General features: G+C 46.7%; 1 protein-coding gene across 1 annotated transcript in view; it reads left to right on the top strand.

The window, feature by feature from the left end:
* The first annotated feature begins 4,514 nt into the window (after positions 1-4,514).
* Positions 4,515-18,996, top strand: part of ALOX5 (arachidonate 5-lipoxygenase) — a 39,318-nt gene continuing 24,836 nt past the window's right edge. The window contains exon 1 of the mRNA XM_077310078.1: positions 4,515-4,721. Within this exon, the coding sequence (XP_077166193.1) occupies positions 4,575-4,721 (147 nt within the window). The 5' untranslated portion in view covers positions 4,515-4,574. The remainder of the gene's footprint in view (positions 4,722-18,996) is intronic.

Raw genomic sequence — 18,996 nt, 5'->3', positions numbered from 1 at the left:
CTTTCTCGGACTCATTCATAATTTCCTAAACTGCCATCTGTATCTGTGCTTCGGATTGCTGCCGTCAAGACTTCGTGTGGCAACGGTCCTTTTTTTTTTCCCTCACTGATACCGCAGCTGGTCCCCATTGTTATAGTTTGGATTATTGTGAGTTTTGTGTGTTTTATTTTAAAATTGTGAACATACACTCTTGACGTTTACTGACCCTCATCTCCCATTTTCAATCTAAGCCTGTGGTTCCCAATCCAGGGGCTGGTGGGGCTCTGAAGTTATGTTGGGGTGTCTTGAATTCATATGTGCACTAAACATTGTCATGTTGATCTTGCCATGATATGATATTTTCTCAGCCAAGGGATACAACCATTATCTGCAGTGAGGGCTGCCATGTAATTTTATGTACTCCTACTCAAAGAAGCTGGAAGCTACTGATCTCGGCAGAAGCTGATGGAACATCAACAGTGTACTCACCTAGAGCTAAGAAGTCTTCAAAGATTGTTCTGCACTTTCCCTGATTTATGTGTCCAGAAGCCCATTGTGTCATGGCCAAATTGGCACAGTAAGGGATCACTACTCTTGCACCGTAGCATCCCAATCTGATCAGATTTTGTTTGTATCACTGTCAATGGCCCTAGAAGTGATTTTCTCCCGCAGCAGTTGCTCCACAGCCTATATTCAGTTTTACCAAGAACTATCCTCAGCACTGCCTCTTGTGGCGCAGGGTGGCAAAGCAGCTGGCATGCTGTCTGAAGCTCTGACCATGAGGCTGGGAGTTAGATCCGAGCACCCGGCTCAAGGTTGATTCAGCCTTCCATCCTTCCAAGGTCGGTAAAATGAGTACCCAGCTTGCTTGCTGGGGGGTAAACGGTAATGACTGGGGAAGGCACTGGCAAACCACCCCGTATTGAGTCTGCCAAGAAAACGCTAGAGGGTGTCACCCCAAAGGTCAGACATGACTTGGTGCTTGCACAGGGGATACCTTTAGCTTTTATCCTCAGCACAGCTCCTTCTGCCTTGACCTTTAGTAAAGAGAAATTTCAGGTTCTTTAGCCCTCAGAATTGGGCTGTTGCCAGTTTGGGCTGTCTCAGTTTGAAGCAATTACAGGCCAGTTTTGGTTGCTGAGATCCTCAGTCCCTCCTGTTAATTGAGGTCTTCCTTCTTGCCACACAAGCTCCTTGAGCGCTCTCTCTCTCCAGCACCTACACTGACTGAGCTTTCTCTTCAGTTCCCTTGTGCAGCTTCTACTCATTGTTGAACCATGAACTTTGAACCTCTGTGTATGTGTCCGTGCAAATGCTTGGAGACGTCACCAGTTTCTCTTGCCCGTGTCAGCTACTTTACTCAGGTGTATGAGTCCATTTGCTTTGTGCCTCTCCCGGCACCTAAGGGAGAAAGGAGTAAGCCACTGAAGTTAGTAGATAACAGTAGCCCCAGTAGTATAGATACCTTCTCATCTGAAAGACTTAGTTTAACCCAGAGGAGATTTAATGTAATGCTGCTTTACATCCACTTTTCCTCGAAATGATGTGCAGTTTTTCACTAAGCCAGACCAAGGGCCTACCTAAGCCACTTCTATTTAAAAGAAATAACTTCTTTCCAACTTTCTTGCTGTACAGCCAAGACAGATATCCTTTGACTCCCCCTGCCAGCAGTACAGTTGATCACTCAAAAGTGATGTAGTCAGCTTGTTGTGCTGGTTAAAAGTGGTGGCTTCTAATCTGGCAAAATGGATTTGATGCAACCAGCTGGGTGACCTTGGGCTTGTCACAGTCCTTATTGTGCTGTTCTCATAGAGCAGTGTTGTCAGAGTTCTCAGCCCCACCTCAAAGGGTGTTGGTTGTGGGGAGATTCAAGATCAGGGGTAGTCAACCTGTGGTCCTCCAGATGTTCATTGACTACAATTCCCATGAGCCCCTGCCAGCGTTTGCTGGCAGGGGCTCATGGGATTTTTAGTTCATGAACAGGTTGACTACCCCTGAAGTAGATAACCATGTTGGTCTGAAGTAGCACAACAATATGTGAGTCCAATGGGACCTTTGTGACCGATTTGTGTACATGCATTGGACTCAAATTTTGTCATGGGGAAAAGAAGGGAAAGCAATTGTAAGCGGCTTTAAGACTCCTTCAAGTAATAAAAAGTGGGGTATAAAAAACTTTGTAAGTTACATGCACATTGCGTTAAAACAAGCAAGCAATTTCTTCCCTTTGCCTGCAAAAGCATAGCTTGTTCACTTTGTGCACATTTCTAGTTCCTGCCACTAGATGGCAGCAATACGTCTAATATTCAACATAGCCTCCTTGGCAGATACATATTGCTACGAACTCGGAGGAATCCACAGGTAGAAAAATCCCAAAATATATTTTTTTAAGATTTTTAATTAGTTTTAATGGTGTTAAATCCTTCCCTGAGCATAAACTTCTTTTGGCCTGTCCTAGAAGACAGGAAGAGCCTCTTGTGGTGCAGCGTGGTAAGGCAGCAGACATGCAGTCTGAAGCTCTGCCCATGAGGCTGGGGGTTCAATCCCAGCAGTCTGCTCAAGGTTGACTCAGCCTTCCATCCTTTCGAGGTTGGTAAAATGAGTACCCAGCTTGCTGGGGGGTAAAACGGTAATGACTGGGGAAGGCACTGGCAAACCAGCCCGTATTGAGTCTGCCATGAAAACGCTAGAGGGCATCACCCCAAGGGTCAGACATGACCCGGTGCTTGCACAGGGGATACCTTTACCTTTAGAAGACAGGAGAAGGAGTACTGAGAAAGATGGCACCCTTCACAACCATTTTTTCCATGTATGTGCAAGACAGATTTGTAAAACATTTGACCAAGATAAGCATGTGCATTCATTTTTTTTCCTTGAATGCATTCACTCAAGCACACAGAAAGGAATGGCTTACATGTTTTTTTCCTTTGACGAAGGTCAGACTTGTTAGCAATTAATGATGTTTTGATGCGGTTACTAGCCCCCCCCCAAAAAAAACCCTTTGGGTGCTCCTCACATTTTTCCGTCTGTGGCCCCTTCAAATGAGTCAGGGCCCCCAGGGGGCCATATGACCCCCATTGAGAATGACTAAGATAGAGCACTGCAGGCGAGGCAGAGAATGACTAAGATAGAGCACTGCAGGCGAGGCAGAGAATCGCTGGATTACAGAGCTGGGAGGGGTCATGCAGGTCATCTAGTCCCACCCCCTGCTCAATGCAGGATCAGTCCAAAGCATCCAGGACAAGGATCTGTCCAGCTGCTGATTGAAGACTGCCAGTGAGGGGGGAGCTCACCACCTCCTTGGGCAGCCTAGTCCTCTGTTGAACTACTTGGACTGTAAATCCCCCCCCCCCAAAGAAAAAATCTAGCCAGCAGCGTTCTACCAGCTAGATATCAGGAAGAAAGGAATAGTGTGGGCCTGCCACCAGCCCCCCTCCGCTCCCTGCAGAACTCTGATGGTTTGTATCTATTAAAACAAGAGGGAAAACAACAGGGAGGGGAACATGCAGGCAGGCTAAGCAGTAGCCAGGAAGGGGGTGGGGAGAGCAGTGAAGGTGTGGGGCATGCAAGCAGGTTGGCAGCAATCAGCAGGGAGGGAGAACGAAGAGCAGAGCAATGGGAATGGGCATTCAGCGCAGCTCAGGGGCCAGGATGGTGGGCGGGGGGGGGGGGGGGCAGGCAGACCAGTATCCCACTCCCCGTGAGGTCAGACAGGCGAGCAAGCAAAGGGGTCGGCAGACTGGGAAGCCCAAAGACTGAGCTGGGGAGCCCAAAGGGTTTATGGGGGGAGAGGCTGGGAACTGAACCGATGAAATAGACTTTTTGCCACATGTGACGTCATTATTTGCGAGGCAGCCCAGCCTTCATGCAAGAGACCCCGTAATCCGTTCCGTTGCCTGTGCTGGAATGAACGCATTCGAGAAAGAAGGCAAAAAGCCCCGCGCCTGCTTCTATAACCTTTCGCTAAGTTCCTACAGTCTCTAGGCAAGTTTTCCCTTCCGTTGGAGCGGTCCAGTGTTCTCGGTACAAAAAAAGTCAGAGTCCAGGAGCACCTTTGAGACCAACAAAGATTTATTCAGGGCGTGAGTTTTCGAGTGCAGGCACTCTTCATCTGACTCAAAAGCTCACGCCTTGAATAAATCTTTGTTGGTCTTAAGGGAGCTACCGGGCTCTGATTTTATTGTTCTACTTCAGACCAACACGGCTGCCCATTTGAATCTAAGGGCTCTGGGCGTTTAAGAAGCCCCCCTTGTCCATGTGATCGGGCTGTGTGGCATCCTCCGTGGATTGTCGAGGGGCCCTGGCCGCAGAGAGAGGAGCTCTTTGGGAGGCCCGGGGGCCCAAATGCTTGCGAATGGCTGCTCTAGGGTCTCCCCCAAACATCCCTTGCGGAAGCCCCGCAACACCCACCTGCAGACAGGTCCCCCAAAACCCAGGCCCGCGGCGGGCGCGCGGGCGGACACACGTGGAGATCTTGGCGCCCTCCCCGTCGGGCGGGCGGGCTCATCTCCGGGGCGGCTCCTTCCCCACCGGCCCGCCCGTCCTCCTGCCTGCCTGCCTTCCCTCCCGTCCGGCCAGCGGCACTCGGGGCTGCAGCCATGTCCTACTCGGTGACGGTGGCGACGGGCAGCCAGTGGTTCGCGGGCACCGACGACTACGTCTACCTCACCCTGGTGGGCTCGGAGGGCTCCAGCGAGCGGCACTTGCTGGACAAGTCCTTCTACAACGACTTCGAGCGGGGCGCCGTGAGTGGACGGGGCGGACAGGCGGGCGGGCTGGGGCGCCCCTCCGGTGTCTCTTCCTCGAGCTCGCCGGTGAATCTGGCCCTCCGACGGGCGGCCACCCTCCGAGCCGCTGCGCTGCGCCTCGCAGCCGAGCGGGAGCCTAGACGGCTCATCCCAGCGGAGAGGAGAGGCTCCCCTCAAGCGCGTTAGGGGTAGTCAAACTGCGGCCCTCCAGATGTTCATGGACTACAATTCCCAGGAGCCCCTGCCAGCAAACGCTGGCAGGGGCTCGTGGGGATTGTAGTCCGTGAACATCTGGAGGACCACAGGTTGACTAGGGGACCAGAGCGATGGGGATGCCAACCTCCAGTTGGGAAACGGGGGTCCCCGGGGAATCACAGCTCCTCTCCAGAGATGGGTTCCCTTGGGGAATATGGATTTCTGCAGCATGGGCTCTCTGACGTTGGACCCCACAGAGCTCCCTGTCCACCCCGGGCTCTATCTCCAGGAATTTCCCAGCCTGCAGCTGGCAGTTCTAGGCACCAGCAGGGTGGGGATGGGGGGGGGGGAGGATGGACAGAAGCAGGCAGGGAGACTATTGGAGATTTGGGGAGAACAGGTACCTCAGTGAGGTTCAGTGCATTACAATGCCCACCTTCAAATTGTGGCCCTCCAGGTGTCCATGGGCTACAATTCCCATGAGCTCCTGCCAGCATTCGCTGGCAGGGGCTCATGGGAATTGAAGTCCATGGACCTCTGGAGGGCTACAGTTTGACTACCCCTGCTCCAGAGCATCTGTTTTCTCCAAGAAAACTTATCTCTGTAGTCTGGAGACGAGTGGTAATTTCCGGTCCCCTCTGGAAGCTGGCATCCCTCAGCCCTCACCAGTGAATTCTGCACCTGAGGCAAGACTATAAAACCCCCCCACTCCCCCGTTGTACTTTTGTCGGTGACCTGGGTGGACCAGGCTAGCCGCATCGCAGAAGCTAACCAGGTCCAGTCCTGGTCAGGACTTAGATGAGAAACCTCCAAGCAATGGCAGCCCCTGAATGCAGAGGTAGGTCATGGCAAACACTCCCTGTAATCTCTTGCCTTGAAAACCCCTCAGGGCTGCGTCAGTCAGCTGCAACGTGGTAGTGCTTGATGCAAAAGCACTTCCGTACTTGATTAAAAGATAAAAGACTAAAGAACTAGTTATTTTAGCACAATAAAATCAGAGTCCGGTAGCACCTTTAAGACCAACAAAGATTTATTCCAGGTGTGAGCTTTTGAGTGCAAGCACTAGAAAGCTCACTCCTGGAATAAATCTTTGTTGGTCTTCAAGTTGCTACTGGACTCTGATTTTATTGTGCTACTTCAGACCAACATAGATGCCCATTTGAATCTATAGTTATTTTAGTTTATTTATGTTATGATATACCTTTTCTGTGCCCTCTCAGCCTTGTGTGATGGAGGCAGGCTGTCTTGTCCTCATTACGGCTCTGCCCGAAACAGAAAAGCAAGAGAATTAAGCCCTGCCTTGGAAAGCCCTTTGTCATTTTCTCTCTTTGGCAGTTGGGCCTGGCAATATCAGCCACAGCGTTGTAGGACAAGTGGATAAGTAACGAGTAAAACACACCTGCCTTACGCAGGTTGTACCTGTGCTTGTGATGGAGAATGGCAGCTGAGTTTTGTACCCCATTTTTCAGTAGCCGAAGGAGTCTCAGAGCTTACAATCCCCGTCCCTTCTTCTCCCAACAACAGACACCCTGTGGAGTAGGTGGGGCTGAGAGAGCTCTGAAAGAACTGTGATTCGCCCAAGGTCACCCAGCCGGCTATGTGTGAAGGAGTGGGGAATCGAACCCGGCTCTCCAGTTTAAAGGCTGCTGCTCTTAACCACTACACCTCGCAAAACCCTGGAAAGCTTTGAAGCCAAGAGGAAAGCTTTTGACTCCCATTTTCATTTTTTTTTAAAGAAACTAACATTGGGGAAGCGGTAGTTTTTCTAAATTTATTTGAAAACATGAAATGCAGGATGTATTATTATTTAACATAAAATTGTACTTTGACAGACAGACAAGCTTTAGTCATGTGTCAGAAGAGCAAGCTGCCAACGCAAAGTAAATATACCTAAATATACCTAAACATTTATTAGGTTTTGGTCAAGTTGCAGCAGACTTAAAGGAACTACTGGTAAGGTTTTCAAAGCAAGATACACCTTTGCCAGCGTGGCATAGTGGTTAAGAGCAGCAGATTCTAATCTAGAGAGCCTAGGTTGATTCCCCGCTCCTCCACATGAAACCAGTCGGGTGACCTTGGGCCAGTCCCAGTTCTCTCAGAGCTCTCTCACTCACCTGACTCACAAGGGGCCTGTAATGGAGAGAGCTGCTTTGAGACTCCTTAAAACAGAGAAAAGCAGGATATAAAAACCAACTGTTCTGCTGCTGCCTTCTGGAGCAAACCTGGACTTTCTGATAGGAACATTGTGGTGGGGTTGAAAAAGAACTTGTAGGAAATATATTCCCCTTTAGAATGGGTAAAATGCTTCTTCGTGCAAGAGTTCCCATACTCAAAACTGTCTGAAGACTTTTTCAGCCGTGTTCAGTGGGACAGCATCAACTGTTCTCAAAAGTCTCTAATGCCAAAAGTTCAACAAATGATGTATGGCAGTGGTCCCCAACCTTTTTATCACCGGGGACCACTCAACGCCTTTTACTGAGGCCCGGTGGGGGGGGGTAGTTTACTCCTCTACTCTCAACCACTGCCCTAGCGCTCTCTGATCGCTATGGTAATGTTTAAACATCCCTTCAAAATAAGATACAGACACGCCACAACAATGAAGTGTGTTGTAAAGGGCTGGGGGGATGAAGTAAAGGGCCGGGGGGAGGGGAGAAGGTGTCCTTCAGGGCCCACCTCCAATCAGTCGAAGGACCACATGTGGTCCGCGGCCCACAGGTTGGGGATCGCTAGTGTATGGCATGGGTAGTGAACCTGTGGTCCTCCAGATGTTCATGGACTACAATTCCCATGAACCCCTGCCAGCATTTGCTGGCAGGGGCTCATGGGAATTGTAGTCCATGAACATCTGGAGGACCACAGGTTCACTACCCCTGGTGTATGGGGTTATTTTCTATCACACGAACATCTTTCTCCCTCTTGTGGGCTAAGTATTCTCCAGTGAAAGCCCACGGTTTGTGCCAGTCTACTGACAACTGAAACATTGCAGTTCAATAAAGGGGAGTCTTGCCATACCCTGAGTGCTTCTTTGGATCAGTTTTCCTTTTCAAAAACTGATGAGAGTTTCGTGTTTTGGTTTGTTTTTTTTACATTACATTAGCTGTGGTTAAAAAAAAAAGTCACCATTGCAGAATCTGTAGTTTTCTGGTTTTATGCTGCATGCCCCAGATACTTTGTTTGCAGAAAGAAAATTACAAGTGGCTATAACTTTGGGGACACCGTTTGCAAAGTGGAGCTGGTGTAGAATTTGCCCCAGATTTTTTACAGAGGTTTTGAGAGATGTCAGTTAATGTGGGTATTGAGCTGAAGTTTAGAGTAATGTTGACCTGTTCAGTATATTTCGTCTCTTGCAGTAAATGCTATAGTAACCTCTTCTAGCTTAAAAAGTTGATAGTGAATGCTGGATCCAGTGAAAGAGATCCAAGAGTATGTGGGAGAGGAGTTGATTATTTCCAGTTACTTTGTCCCATGGCAGCTCTCCTCTTATGCTGATCCTTGTGGGGGGACACCCACAAGGTGGGTGCGAAGTCGTGTCCAACCCACCACAACCCCGTGGACAATGATCCTCCAGGCCTTCCTGTCCTCTACCATTCCCCAGAGTCCATTTAAGTTTGCACCGACTGCTTCAGTGATTCTATCCAGCCACCTCATTCTCTGTCGTCCCCTTCTTCTTTTGCCCTCAGTCGCTCCCAGCATTAGGCTCTTCTCCAGGGAGTCCTTCCTTCTCATGACGTGGCCAAAGTATTTGAGTTTCATCTTCAGGATCTGGCCTTCTAAGGAGCAGTCAGGGCTGATCTCCTCTAGGACTGACCAGTTTGTTCGCCTTGCAGTCCAAGGGACTTGCAAGAGTCTTCTCCAGCACCAGAGTTCAAAAGCCTCAATTCTTTGACGCTCGGCCTTCCTTATGGTCCAACTTTCGCAGCCATACATTGCAACTGGGAATACCATAGCCTACAGGCAGTATTTTGGGAGGCATTTGAGGGCTGTTGTTTCTTTACATTATTTGTAGTCCTTTCTTGCTTGGACTCCAGGCAGATTACACAGAATGAGTTAATACAGTTGACCGGTGGGACAGTCATTAAAAGGCACAGTAGAACTAGGGTTGTAGACCCAATCAGAAGGCTAAAAACATAACTGAAGCTAAGCAAGAAGCTACGGGACTTGTCTATGTCTACAAGGTACAGGAGATGTAATTATTTATTTCGTTTAGACCCTGCCTTTCAGTGGGGACTCAGAGCTGCTAATTAACCCTCCATTCCTCAGGCTGATAATGTTTGACTGACCAAGGTCACCCTTCAAGCTTCCAAGGCACAGGGCTGTTGAAATCTGGAATCTCCCAGCTCCTAATTCGACACTCTTATTCACAACCCCACATTGCTAAATAACATCATACACTGACTGCCTTATGTATTCATGTAATAGTGAGCAAATACTACAGTAGAACTTTAAAATTGTATTTTTGCTCATCTTTAAAAAGAAAATATTTCCTTAGAGCAGGGGTAGTCAACCTGCCTCCAGATGTTCATGGACTACATTTCCCACGAGTCCATGCCAGCATCATGGGAATTGTAGTCCATGAACATCTGGAGGACCACAAGTTGACTACCTCTGCCTTAGAGGTTCTGTCCTCCCCATTGGAACAATCCTTCTTTCTTTTCCCCGTTTTTCATTTCCCACCACCCTTGGGTCTTCACACCACTCATGGTGGGAAGTGTGTGATGGCCCTCTAGTTACCATGCCACATGATGAGAGCAGCAGAAGATGAGTGAGAGGGTGGGTTTTCTGCGATCTTCAACCTGTATGTTTGGAATCGGGAATTTCATTCCCATCAGGAATTTTCACGGAGGATGGAGGGACTGTTTGATAAGTAAATGGTCTTGCCTCAGCATCTTCAAAGGTATTTTTTTTGGGGAACGAGTTTTGTGTAGAAGAAGAAAAGTTGTTTTTTATACTGAGCTTTTTTACTACCTGGAGCCTCAAATAGGCTTATAATTGCCTTCCCTTCCTCTCCCCACAACAGACAGACACCCTGTGAAGTAGTTGGGGCTGAGAGAGCTCTGACAGGACTGCTGTGTGAGAACAGCGTTATCAGGACTGCGACTGGCCCAAGGTCACCCAGCTGGCTGCATGTGGAGGACTAGGGGAATCAAACCCAGCTTGCCAGATTATAACCTGCTGCTCTTAACCACTATCCCAGACTGGCTTGGTATGTGTGGTGGTTAAGAGCAGCAGACTGGGGAACCATGCCTCATCATGCAGCCAGCTGGGTGACCTTGGGCCAGTCACAGTTCTCTTAGAGTTCTCTCAGCCTCATAGAATTGTAGCATACAGCTTCACCTACCTCACAGCATGTCTTGTGGGGAGAGGAAGGGTAGGCAATTGTAAGCTTTGAGACTCCTCCAGATAGTAAAAAGCAGGGTACAAAATACCAGCTCTTCTTCTTATGCTGAAATCATGAGAGCCACATCCACAGTATCAGTTGTGTGTTTTGGAGTCGTCATTAGTTATTTGAGACCTGTCTCAGCATGCGCGATCTTAATCAGAGCACCTCCCCTTGAAGAGTAGCTTTTGACATTCAGACATTGGCAGGGGGTTGTGTGTTTTGGAGAAGGCTTCTGCAGATTCCATGGACAGCAAAAGTCACAAACACTGAAATGCTGCAGCACATAAAGCCCGATCTATCACTGGGAGGCAAAATCACGAAACTCCGGCCCACTTACTTTGGCCATACCATGAGATCCAACTCAGTGGAGAAAGCAGTTATGCTAGGATTGCTCAATGGTAAAAGGGAACCAGACTGACAAAGAATGTGGTGATCAGATACGATCAAAACAGACACCAACCAGAACGTTACAAAACGAAAAGAAGCACTGCAGGACCGAAAATTGTGGCAACAGATCAGCCATAGGATCAGACTGGACTGAATGGCTTACATCAAGGGTGTGTTTCTGTGTTGCAAAACCCATCTCCTGCTGATTTTTGTGCTTCAGGCTGCTGTTAAAAGCAGAAGCTGTTTTCTTCGTACTTATCAGGTGAAGCTCTAGAGAAGGCAACAAGCTCCCCTTCTCTCTCTCTCTCTCTCTCTCTCTCTCTCTCTCTCTCACACACACACACACACACACACACACACCATGGTCATTACAGAAAAATTTGCCAGATGCACCCAAACTGCCTCCATTCTTGTCTTAGAGAGAGACAGAAGCTTTGTGTATCCCATTTCTTTGTCCAGATGTTGGCAGAGGTGACTATGGAGGTCATGTCTCTTGCTTATCCTTCAAGCAGCTCTCCTTCTTTCCCAGTTCCATCTTGCTTTCTTCTTCTCTCTCTTTCTCCCCTGACAACCTCTGTCTTTCCCAGTGTTCTCCTTGCCTCTAGCAGCATTTCTCCAACCACCTCTGAACTTCATAAGTGGGCGTTCCCTCTCCTGCTGCAACGGACCTTCAGAAACCATAAAGGGGGCAAAGGGGAGAGGAGAGTTGGTGGAAATCACTTTGCACCTCAGTCACCATCAGGAATAGAGTTCCATGCAAAAAAAAAAATGACGTGTTATGTAATTGTGTCCCAGTTCTGAGAGCAGAGAGTGCTACTGTTCTTTCTTGCATCATCCCCTTCATTGCCTTGAACAATTCCTGTTTAGAAGAAGATGTGGTATTGAACACAGTCTGACTAAACTCTAAATGGGGCGAAAAGGTTAAGGAGTGATCACTGTTTCATTTGTGACACTTTTTGTCTGTCTTTTGCACATGTTGTCTTAGTCCCGTTGTTTCGAGCCTTATTTCCTCATCAGTTATTCAAACCAGTGGTGGAGTTTTGAGATAGCAAAATCAGTCCGAGAAATTTGTATGTCAAACAGACTACTGGGGCAAGAACTATGCAAAGTTTGAAGGGCATATGTGAAACGCCTTGTTCTATTTCTAAAAACTGTTTTATTTTACACACGCAAAACCAATAGCAACAAGGAGAAAACAAAACAACCGTATCTAATAGGCTCGTATAGAGATAAGACCATCATATTATGGTGTTGTTTCAACCACTTACGGCCACACAAAACATGAAAATATGTAAACCAAAAATGAGGAAAAAGGAAAAGAAAAGGGAGGGGAAGAGCTTCCATCCAAATTGGCTATAATCATAACCTATAAAAATGTTTATATCTTTCGGACAATGTGCCAAGCTTCGGATTGGCCCTCACTGGGGAATATGCCCCCAACAGGGTGACAGTGCTCCAACTGTGGGCCATCCAAGGCTCTTACTCCACCACCTCCATGTGGCTTCCAGGCACTTATTTATTTATTTTATTTTATTTAGATTTCTATACCGCCCTTCCCTATGGCTCTGGATGGTTTACATTAAACATTGTAGAATGTTTACATGGAATATTATAAAAATGCAACAAATAACAATCATAACATAACATGGCATAACATAATCATAACATAACATGATAACCAGAATAATGTTATTAACAGAACAACAATGACAATCCCTGGGCAGATCAGATTGTTCAGTCATGGAAGGGCGTCTGTGGGGGGGGGGGGGAACCAACAGATGTTTTGAGTCTGTCGGCCTCATACAAATGCCTGGTGGAAGAGCTCCCTTTTGCAGGCCCTGCAGAATTGTGGGAGTTCTGGTAGGGCCGTGATCTCTTCAGGGAGCTGGTTCCACCAGGTGGGGGCCAGGACCCAAAAGGCTATGGCCCTTGTTGAGGTCCGACGTGCTTCTTTGGGGCCTCTTCTGAAAAAAAAAACATTGCTGGATCCACAGGACCCCACCAGCTACCACCCAATCTCGTGTTTAGCGTTTCTGGGTAACGTAGTTGAGAGGGCAGCCATGTACCAGCTCCTGGCATTCTTGGAGAAACCTTTGGTCCTGGACCCTTACCACTCAGGCTTCCGTCCTGGCACCCCTTGGTGCTCTGGAAACGTTTCCTGAACAGGTGGAAGTTAATTATTTTTTTTACATTTTCTTAAAATTTATTAAATATTTGTTGGATGATATGGCCATATGTGGTCATGTTGACCTGCTCTCCCCCAATGGCCAATGATGGGCCTGGAGAGATTGGGAAGTGGGGGCCTGTGGGGGGGGGCATCTACACAGCTATGCTTCTCATCCATATTCTGCACTATTGCACTACTTCTGGGGTTTCTTGAAGCCTGAAATATGTTTCAGGGGTTTCTCAGCGTTAGAAAGATTGAGAAAAGCTGCCCTAGGAACATTAAGATCTAGTGAGCAAAATCTGCTCAGGATCCCTGGCCTCAGGGAAATTAAACTGCCCACAAGCAGGGCCAGGTAGGACCTTCTGCCAAGTGAGATCCAGGCCCTGCAAGACCGTACACTCTTCTGCCAGGCTTATGATTGAGACCTGAAGTAACTCCTAAATCCACTGGCCTACCTGTCAGAATCTGCCAAAGTAAATACTACTCAAAGGGTTATTTGTATGACCCACCCCCCTTTCCCAGATAATACAGAGAACTTGAACAACTTACTTACTAATAGTGCACAAGGTCTGGAGGATTTACCCCACTACATCTTTGACTGCTTACTTTATGCTCAACCCAGGGCCAGATTCCTCAATGAGATCTTACAGGGCTCTAACTTCCCCTCTGTTGCTGAAAAGACAATCTATCTTTTATCTGACCAGGTTGATAATGTAACATATAAAACCGCTCTTTTTGCTTTGGCTGCAAGGAAAATAAGGGCCAATGTTACAACCGTTTCAGTTCTTTGGTCTTACAATTTTATATTTTTATACCGTTCCTTTTATTCTGTTTTACTCTTTGTAAATTTGTATTTTATATTTTGTAAAGGCCTATGGCTATATACAAATAAATGTATCTATCTATCTACTAATAGTAAATGAGGATATTTCTGGGGATGCTGATAAAACCTGCACCAGCCACCTTAACAGTTATGCACATTTAGCCAGGCGAAATATGATGGAAACTCTTATTGTGGTCTGGTTGTATCAAATGCCAAAGGGTCATGTTATTGTTCCTGTTGCCGTACAGTAGCATGGCTACCGTTCTTGAAAGTACGTGCCGGAAAAGAGTTGCTGAGTTTGCATTCAAACATAGTTCTGCTTCCGTGTCTACTTAATACCGACTACGTTTTTTTCACAAATTGTGTTGCATAAAGTCTGTAGTTCCCTATTTCAGTGTCCTTCCCTTTTTCACAGTAAACTGCCTTTATAAAGGAAATAAAAACAGCACTTTGAGATCCATGGAAGGACTTTCTGCCATTTAAGACTAAACTTGGTTTTTGACATGAAAGGTCGGGTTAGCTAAAGGCATCCCGGTTCCTCTCCGACAATGATAAAGGGCAAAGGCTCAATGGCAGAGCATCTTCTTAGTATGTGGACGGTCCCAATCCTGGCATTTCCAGTAGAAAGGTCTAGATCAGGGGTAGTCAAGCTGTGGTCCTCCAGATGTTCATGGACTACAATTCTCATGAGCGTTTGCTGGCAGGGGCTCATGGAAATTGTAGTCCATGAACATCTGGAGGACCACAGCTTTGACTACCCCTGGTCTAGATGACCAGAAGCATCTCTGCTTCATGGTCTCATACCGGCAGAGGTGGTCCTTTCAGGTATGTGGACCACAGGACTTCAAAAGTAAGTAACAGCACCTTGACTCAATCTTAAATACAAATCAGCAACCTGTGAAAGATTGTAAAACGGATGCACACTGTCCTTGCATCTTAACCCTGATAAGAGACAAGCTACCTTAGATGCTAGGAATAATGCGGGGAGGGGAGGAAAGTCATGGAGGCAACAGTCCCTTCTACCCCTGGAAATGTCCCATTGGATACATGCTGCGATTGTTGAAACTCTGTGTGGCTTTGTGTGTTTGTGAGTGTGTGTATGACAAGTGCTGTCATGTCACTTCCAACTTATGCCGACCTTGTGAACTAATTGTTGGCAGGGTTTAAATAGGCAAGAAGGCAGAACACCAGCGGCTTAAAAGAGTAAAATAGTTTTATTGAGAAGAGAAACCAACTTTGTTAGGAGAGAGATTGCCCTAACAGTCTTAACTGACTAAAGTTAAGGAGGAAAGGGTAGCAGGAAGTGTACTCAAAAGGGGCAGGAAGTTTCCAACTGAGCCCATCAGAACAAAGGAGTAGGTCATTTGAAGATAAGAGAAAATTGCTAATCTAAGTATACTTACTATATATCTCCTTCGATGCCCCTTGGAGGGTATTCTTCTGCATGTACATCATGGACACTATTGATTTTTCATATTCCAGTACAAATTACCTCAAAAACATTTTGTCAGATCTTGCAAACTGAGGGCCTTTTCGCACAGGGATCTTTGTTGCAAATTGTTTGCAGAATGAAAAATCGCCATTTAAAATAGTGGAATTCGTCGTTATGCATACCTGCCTTTGTAGTGGAATCAGTTGCGTTTTTTAGCGTTTCCCACAGCCTTCCGGTCTCGGAAGAAATCGCTAGAAAGGAAGCGCTATTGCCAAGCTCGTCCCGCCCCTGGCCGTCAAGCAGCCAATGGGCAGCCGTTAGCATGCTCCCAAACAGCCCCTTTCCCTTTAAGAAAGGTTTTTTTAAAAAAAAAAACGACCCATAGCAACGAATCTAGGTAGATTCGTTGCTACGGAGAGACCCATCCAGCTGCCTAATGTGAGCTGTCGTTTGATTGTATGATCGTTTGCACGCTGCCTCGAGTGATAAAAAAAAAATCCCCCCCCCCCCTCTAACAGGCCCGATTTTTGGCTGAATTTATTTGTAAAAAATAAAGGGACTTTATTTCAGCAAACGGGCTTTTCAGTGGTTTGTGCTTAGTGACTAAAGGTGAAGGACTGAAGCCAGGGAAGCCTCTAAACAGAAAGAGGCTCGCCGGTGCGTTTATCCCCGCTCGCTCGGAGAAAATAAAATGGCGATCGCTTCGCCGGAAGTTTGGAGGAGAGAGCCAGGGGGAGGGACTTTGAAGAACCAGCAACAATGGTAACGCACAGGTCTTTAGCGCTACTGTTGCAGATTGGTTGCAGGAGTGTATCGCTATCCGGAGGGTGAATCCACTTTTCTGGATTCCCCTGAAAGCGCCACAACGAAGCGCTTTTTGCTGATTGGTTTCAGGATTGTTGCAGATTGTCTACGACATCGTGGGTTATGGCAAATTAGTAGCGTTTCTAAATAGCAACCATTCTGCTACTTTGAAGCCGTGCGAAATGGCCCTGAGAGTTGTGGTTTCTCTCAGTTCATCTCTTATTTATTTATTTATTTATTTATTTATTTATTTATTTATTTATATCCCCCCCCCCCCGAAGGCTCAAGGCAGTTTACATGAAACAGGAACGATGCAGGTAACAAAGTTTTTAAAGTTAGCTCTAATAATAGCAACAATGTGGTGATAACTATAAACAGCATTATGGAACGGTAGACTACTAGAGAACATGAATCAATTCATACTGAGGCTCAGTGGGGTGGGCAGATTTGTAATGATTGTCAACAGAGGGAGGCTTGGGGGCCAATGGGAAGCAGTGGTTCAGATCGATCTCAACCAAATGCCTGGCAGAGGAGCTCCCTTCTGCAGAACCGTTCAAGTTCCATCAGGGCCCTGATCTCCTCTGGGAGCTCACTCCACCAGGTGGGGGCCAGGATGGAGAAAGCTCTGGCCCTGGTTGAGGTCAAGCAGGCTTCCTGGGGCCAGGGTCCACCAGGATGTTGGAGGTGGTAGAGCGCAAGGCTCTTTGATGGGCATAGGCAGAGAGGCGATCCCTCAGGGCCCAGATGTAGCCTCAAAAGTGATAACCAAAATTCGGAATTTGACTGGATCTTACTGCCTTCAACTTCTCCTAGCATTATTGTCTTTTCCAGTGACTCTTGTATTCTCATAATTTAGTTTAGGCATTGTAGCTTCTACGGAGATTGTAGGCTCTAGAACCCATACATTTGGTAACCATGAAGCTCTCCTCCAACTCCACATTTCAAATGAACCAAATTTCTTCCTGTCAGCTTTCTTCCTTGCTCAACTTTCACACCCATCAGGTTTGTGGCCACAGTGGTGCAAAAGAGGAGTACTGCTCCATCAATCATATACCTCTCTAATCAGCTCTAGGGATTGATGTGAAATTTGTCTTTCACAGGTAAATTCCCTGTATAAAAAGGAAGAAGTTAAGGGGAAAAGGTGTGAAACCTGTCTTGAATCATCTAAGAGTGAATTCCATATGCAGCTAACTAGAACAGCACTATAGTTAGCAGGGCAAAAGAGGGCTGATTTTAAAAAGCCTGCAGGGGAGAGGGAAAGAGTAAAGCAGAAAGATATTAAGGAATGAAAGGGTAGAAATGGTGTTCTGGCAGACTCAGAAGAAAGCAAAGAAAAAGACAGGACAGGACATAGTTCCTCAATAGTTCTGTAGAACTCTTATTGGCAGGGGAATTCTTTTTAACGGAACAAGAGACTAATAACAAGGGATTTAGACCTAGAGGTAAGTGGGTACAAATCTTCTTTTGCTAATATATGTTATTAGACAGGAATCTTATTCACAGGGGAAGGATGTGATGCTTGCTCTGAAGATGGAAAGTTTCTGGAAAAGGATCCCTTACTTGTGGGCTGCTCAGGGATTGTGCCACTGTTGTCTGATCCCATGTATATTATTTATTTTACTAGCAGTCAAGGCCGTTGCATCCAGGAATGCAACGGGTGCTAGCAGTGCATGGTGTGAGAGGGGGTAGGCAGCGGGCGACTTACTGTAGGCGCTTGCTGTGCAGTAGACAAGTAGGGAGTAGCCGCGTCAAGCGCGGAATGTCCCCGGAGGTGGTCGGGGCAACGTGTGGTGTCAGAGGCCACAGCCCTCCTGGCGGTCAGGGCGGCATGGTTGCTGGTGGATGGGTCAAGTGGCAGTGAAGATGCGGAGCCACGGGAGCGCCCTTCTCACCAGCCAGAAAGCATCTGGTGGCAAGGCTGAGCGAGCGTCTTGTGGCCAGCTTCTGGAGGCGGGCACTCCAGTGGCTGGCCGGGCACGCCTGGATTGGCCCATGCAGGGGGAAGCACAGGCCGGACACCCAGAGATGTCCCTGACAGCACTCCTCCCAGGCTGGCTTTTCACAAATATTAGAACCAGCTTGGTTAAGATATTTACTTTATTTGTAGCTGGCCTTTCTCACTGAGACTCAAAACGAATTACACATTCAATGTAGTCTGTCAGATGACACATCTAATAAACATTCCAATAAGATTATGTTCCTTCTTCCAGTAGTCACTTCAGCTTCATCTCAACTTAATCCAGTTTTCCTTATGATATGATCTGTGTGCAGATTGAACAGATAGGGAGATAAATGACATGCTTGTCTGATTCCTCTGCCAATAGGAAACCATTCTGTTTTTAAATATTTTGTCTTACCAGTGGCCTCTTGTCTGAAGTGCAGGCTGTACATCAAAACAATCAGTTGTTATAGCACACTCATTTCTCTTCAAACCAAATATGGCATTACAAAAAAAGCATTCGACTGTATGAACCACAATTTTCTTCTGAAATTCTGTGGTATGCTCCAATAACCCATGCAAATTTGCAATATGACCTCTGGTTCCTCTTCCTTTTTTTGATTCTAGCTTGTTAGCTTTTATATAAGTGAACAGATGGGCAATTGATTAGGTTTAAAGAGCATGGATGGAGGATTGCAGGACATAAAACTCAATACCTTTTCTTACTTGATCAGGTCTTTTATACCCTTGAAGTCTTCTGCTTTTCGGCAGCTGCTGACCATCTTGGATCAGTAGCATTGTGGAGACATTATATTATGTTTCAAATGATTATCCACTAATATATACCAGGTGGTTTTTGCTTAGAAGTGAGCCTGCTTCTGCTGTATTATTTTCCCACAAACTTGTACTGGTGTTTTGTTTTTGTTTTTTTATTGTCATATCATAACCTGACAAGAGGAGACTGATTGTTCTGTTCTGTAAAACCAGCTACAGGCAAATAAGCGGCTGGTTCACAGTTTTACATCACTTTAAATAGTCCCAAAGAATTATGCTTGCATGCAACACATGCCAGGTGATTTTAATACCACTGTAGCCTGCCCTTCCTAGGTAAATGATAACAATGATAATACAGCACCTTCTTTAAA

The sequence above is a fragment of the Paroedura picta genome, chromosome 14 (genome assembly GCF_049243985.1).
Source record: "Paroedura picta isolate Pp20150507F chromosome 14, Ppicta_v3.0, whole genome shotgun sequence".
Taxonomy (NCBI): domain Eukaryota; kingdom Metazoa; phylum Chordata; class Lepidosauria; order Squamata; family Gekkonidae; genus Paroedura; species Paroedura picta.
The sequence above is the reverse complement of the archived record's forward strand: the minus strand, read 5'-3'. Positions and strand labels throughout refer to the sequence as shown.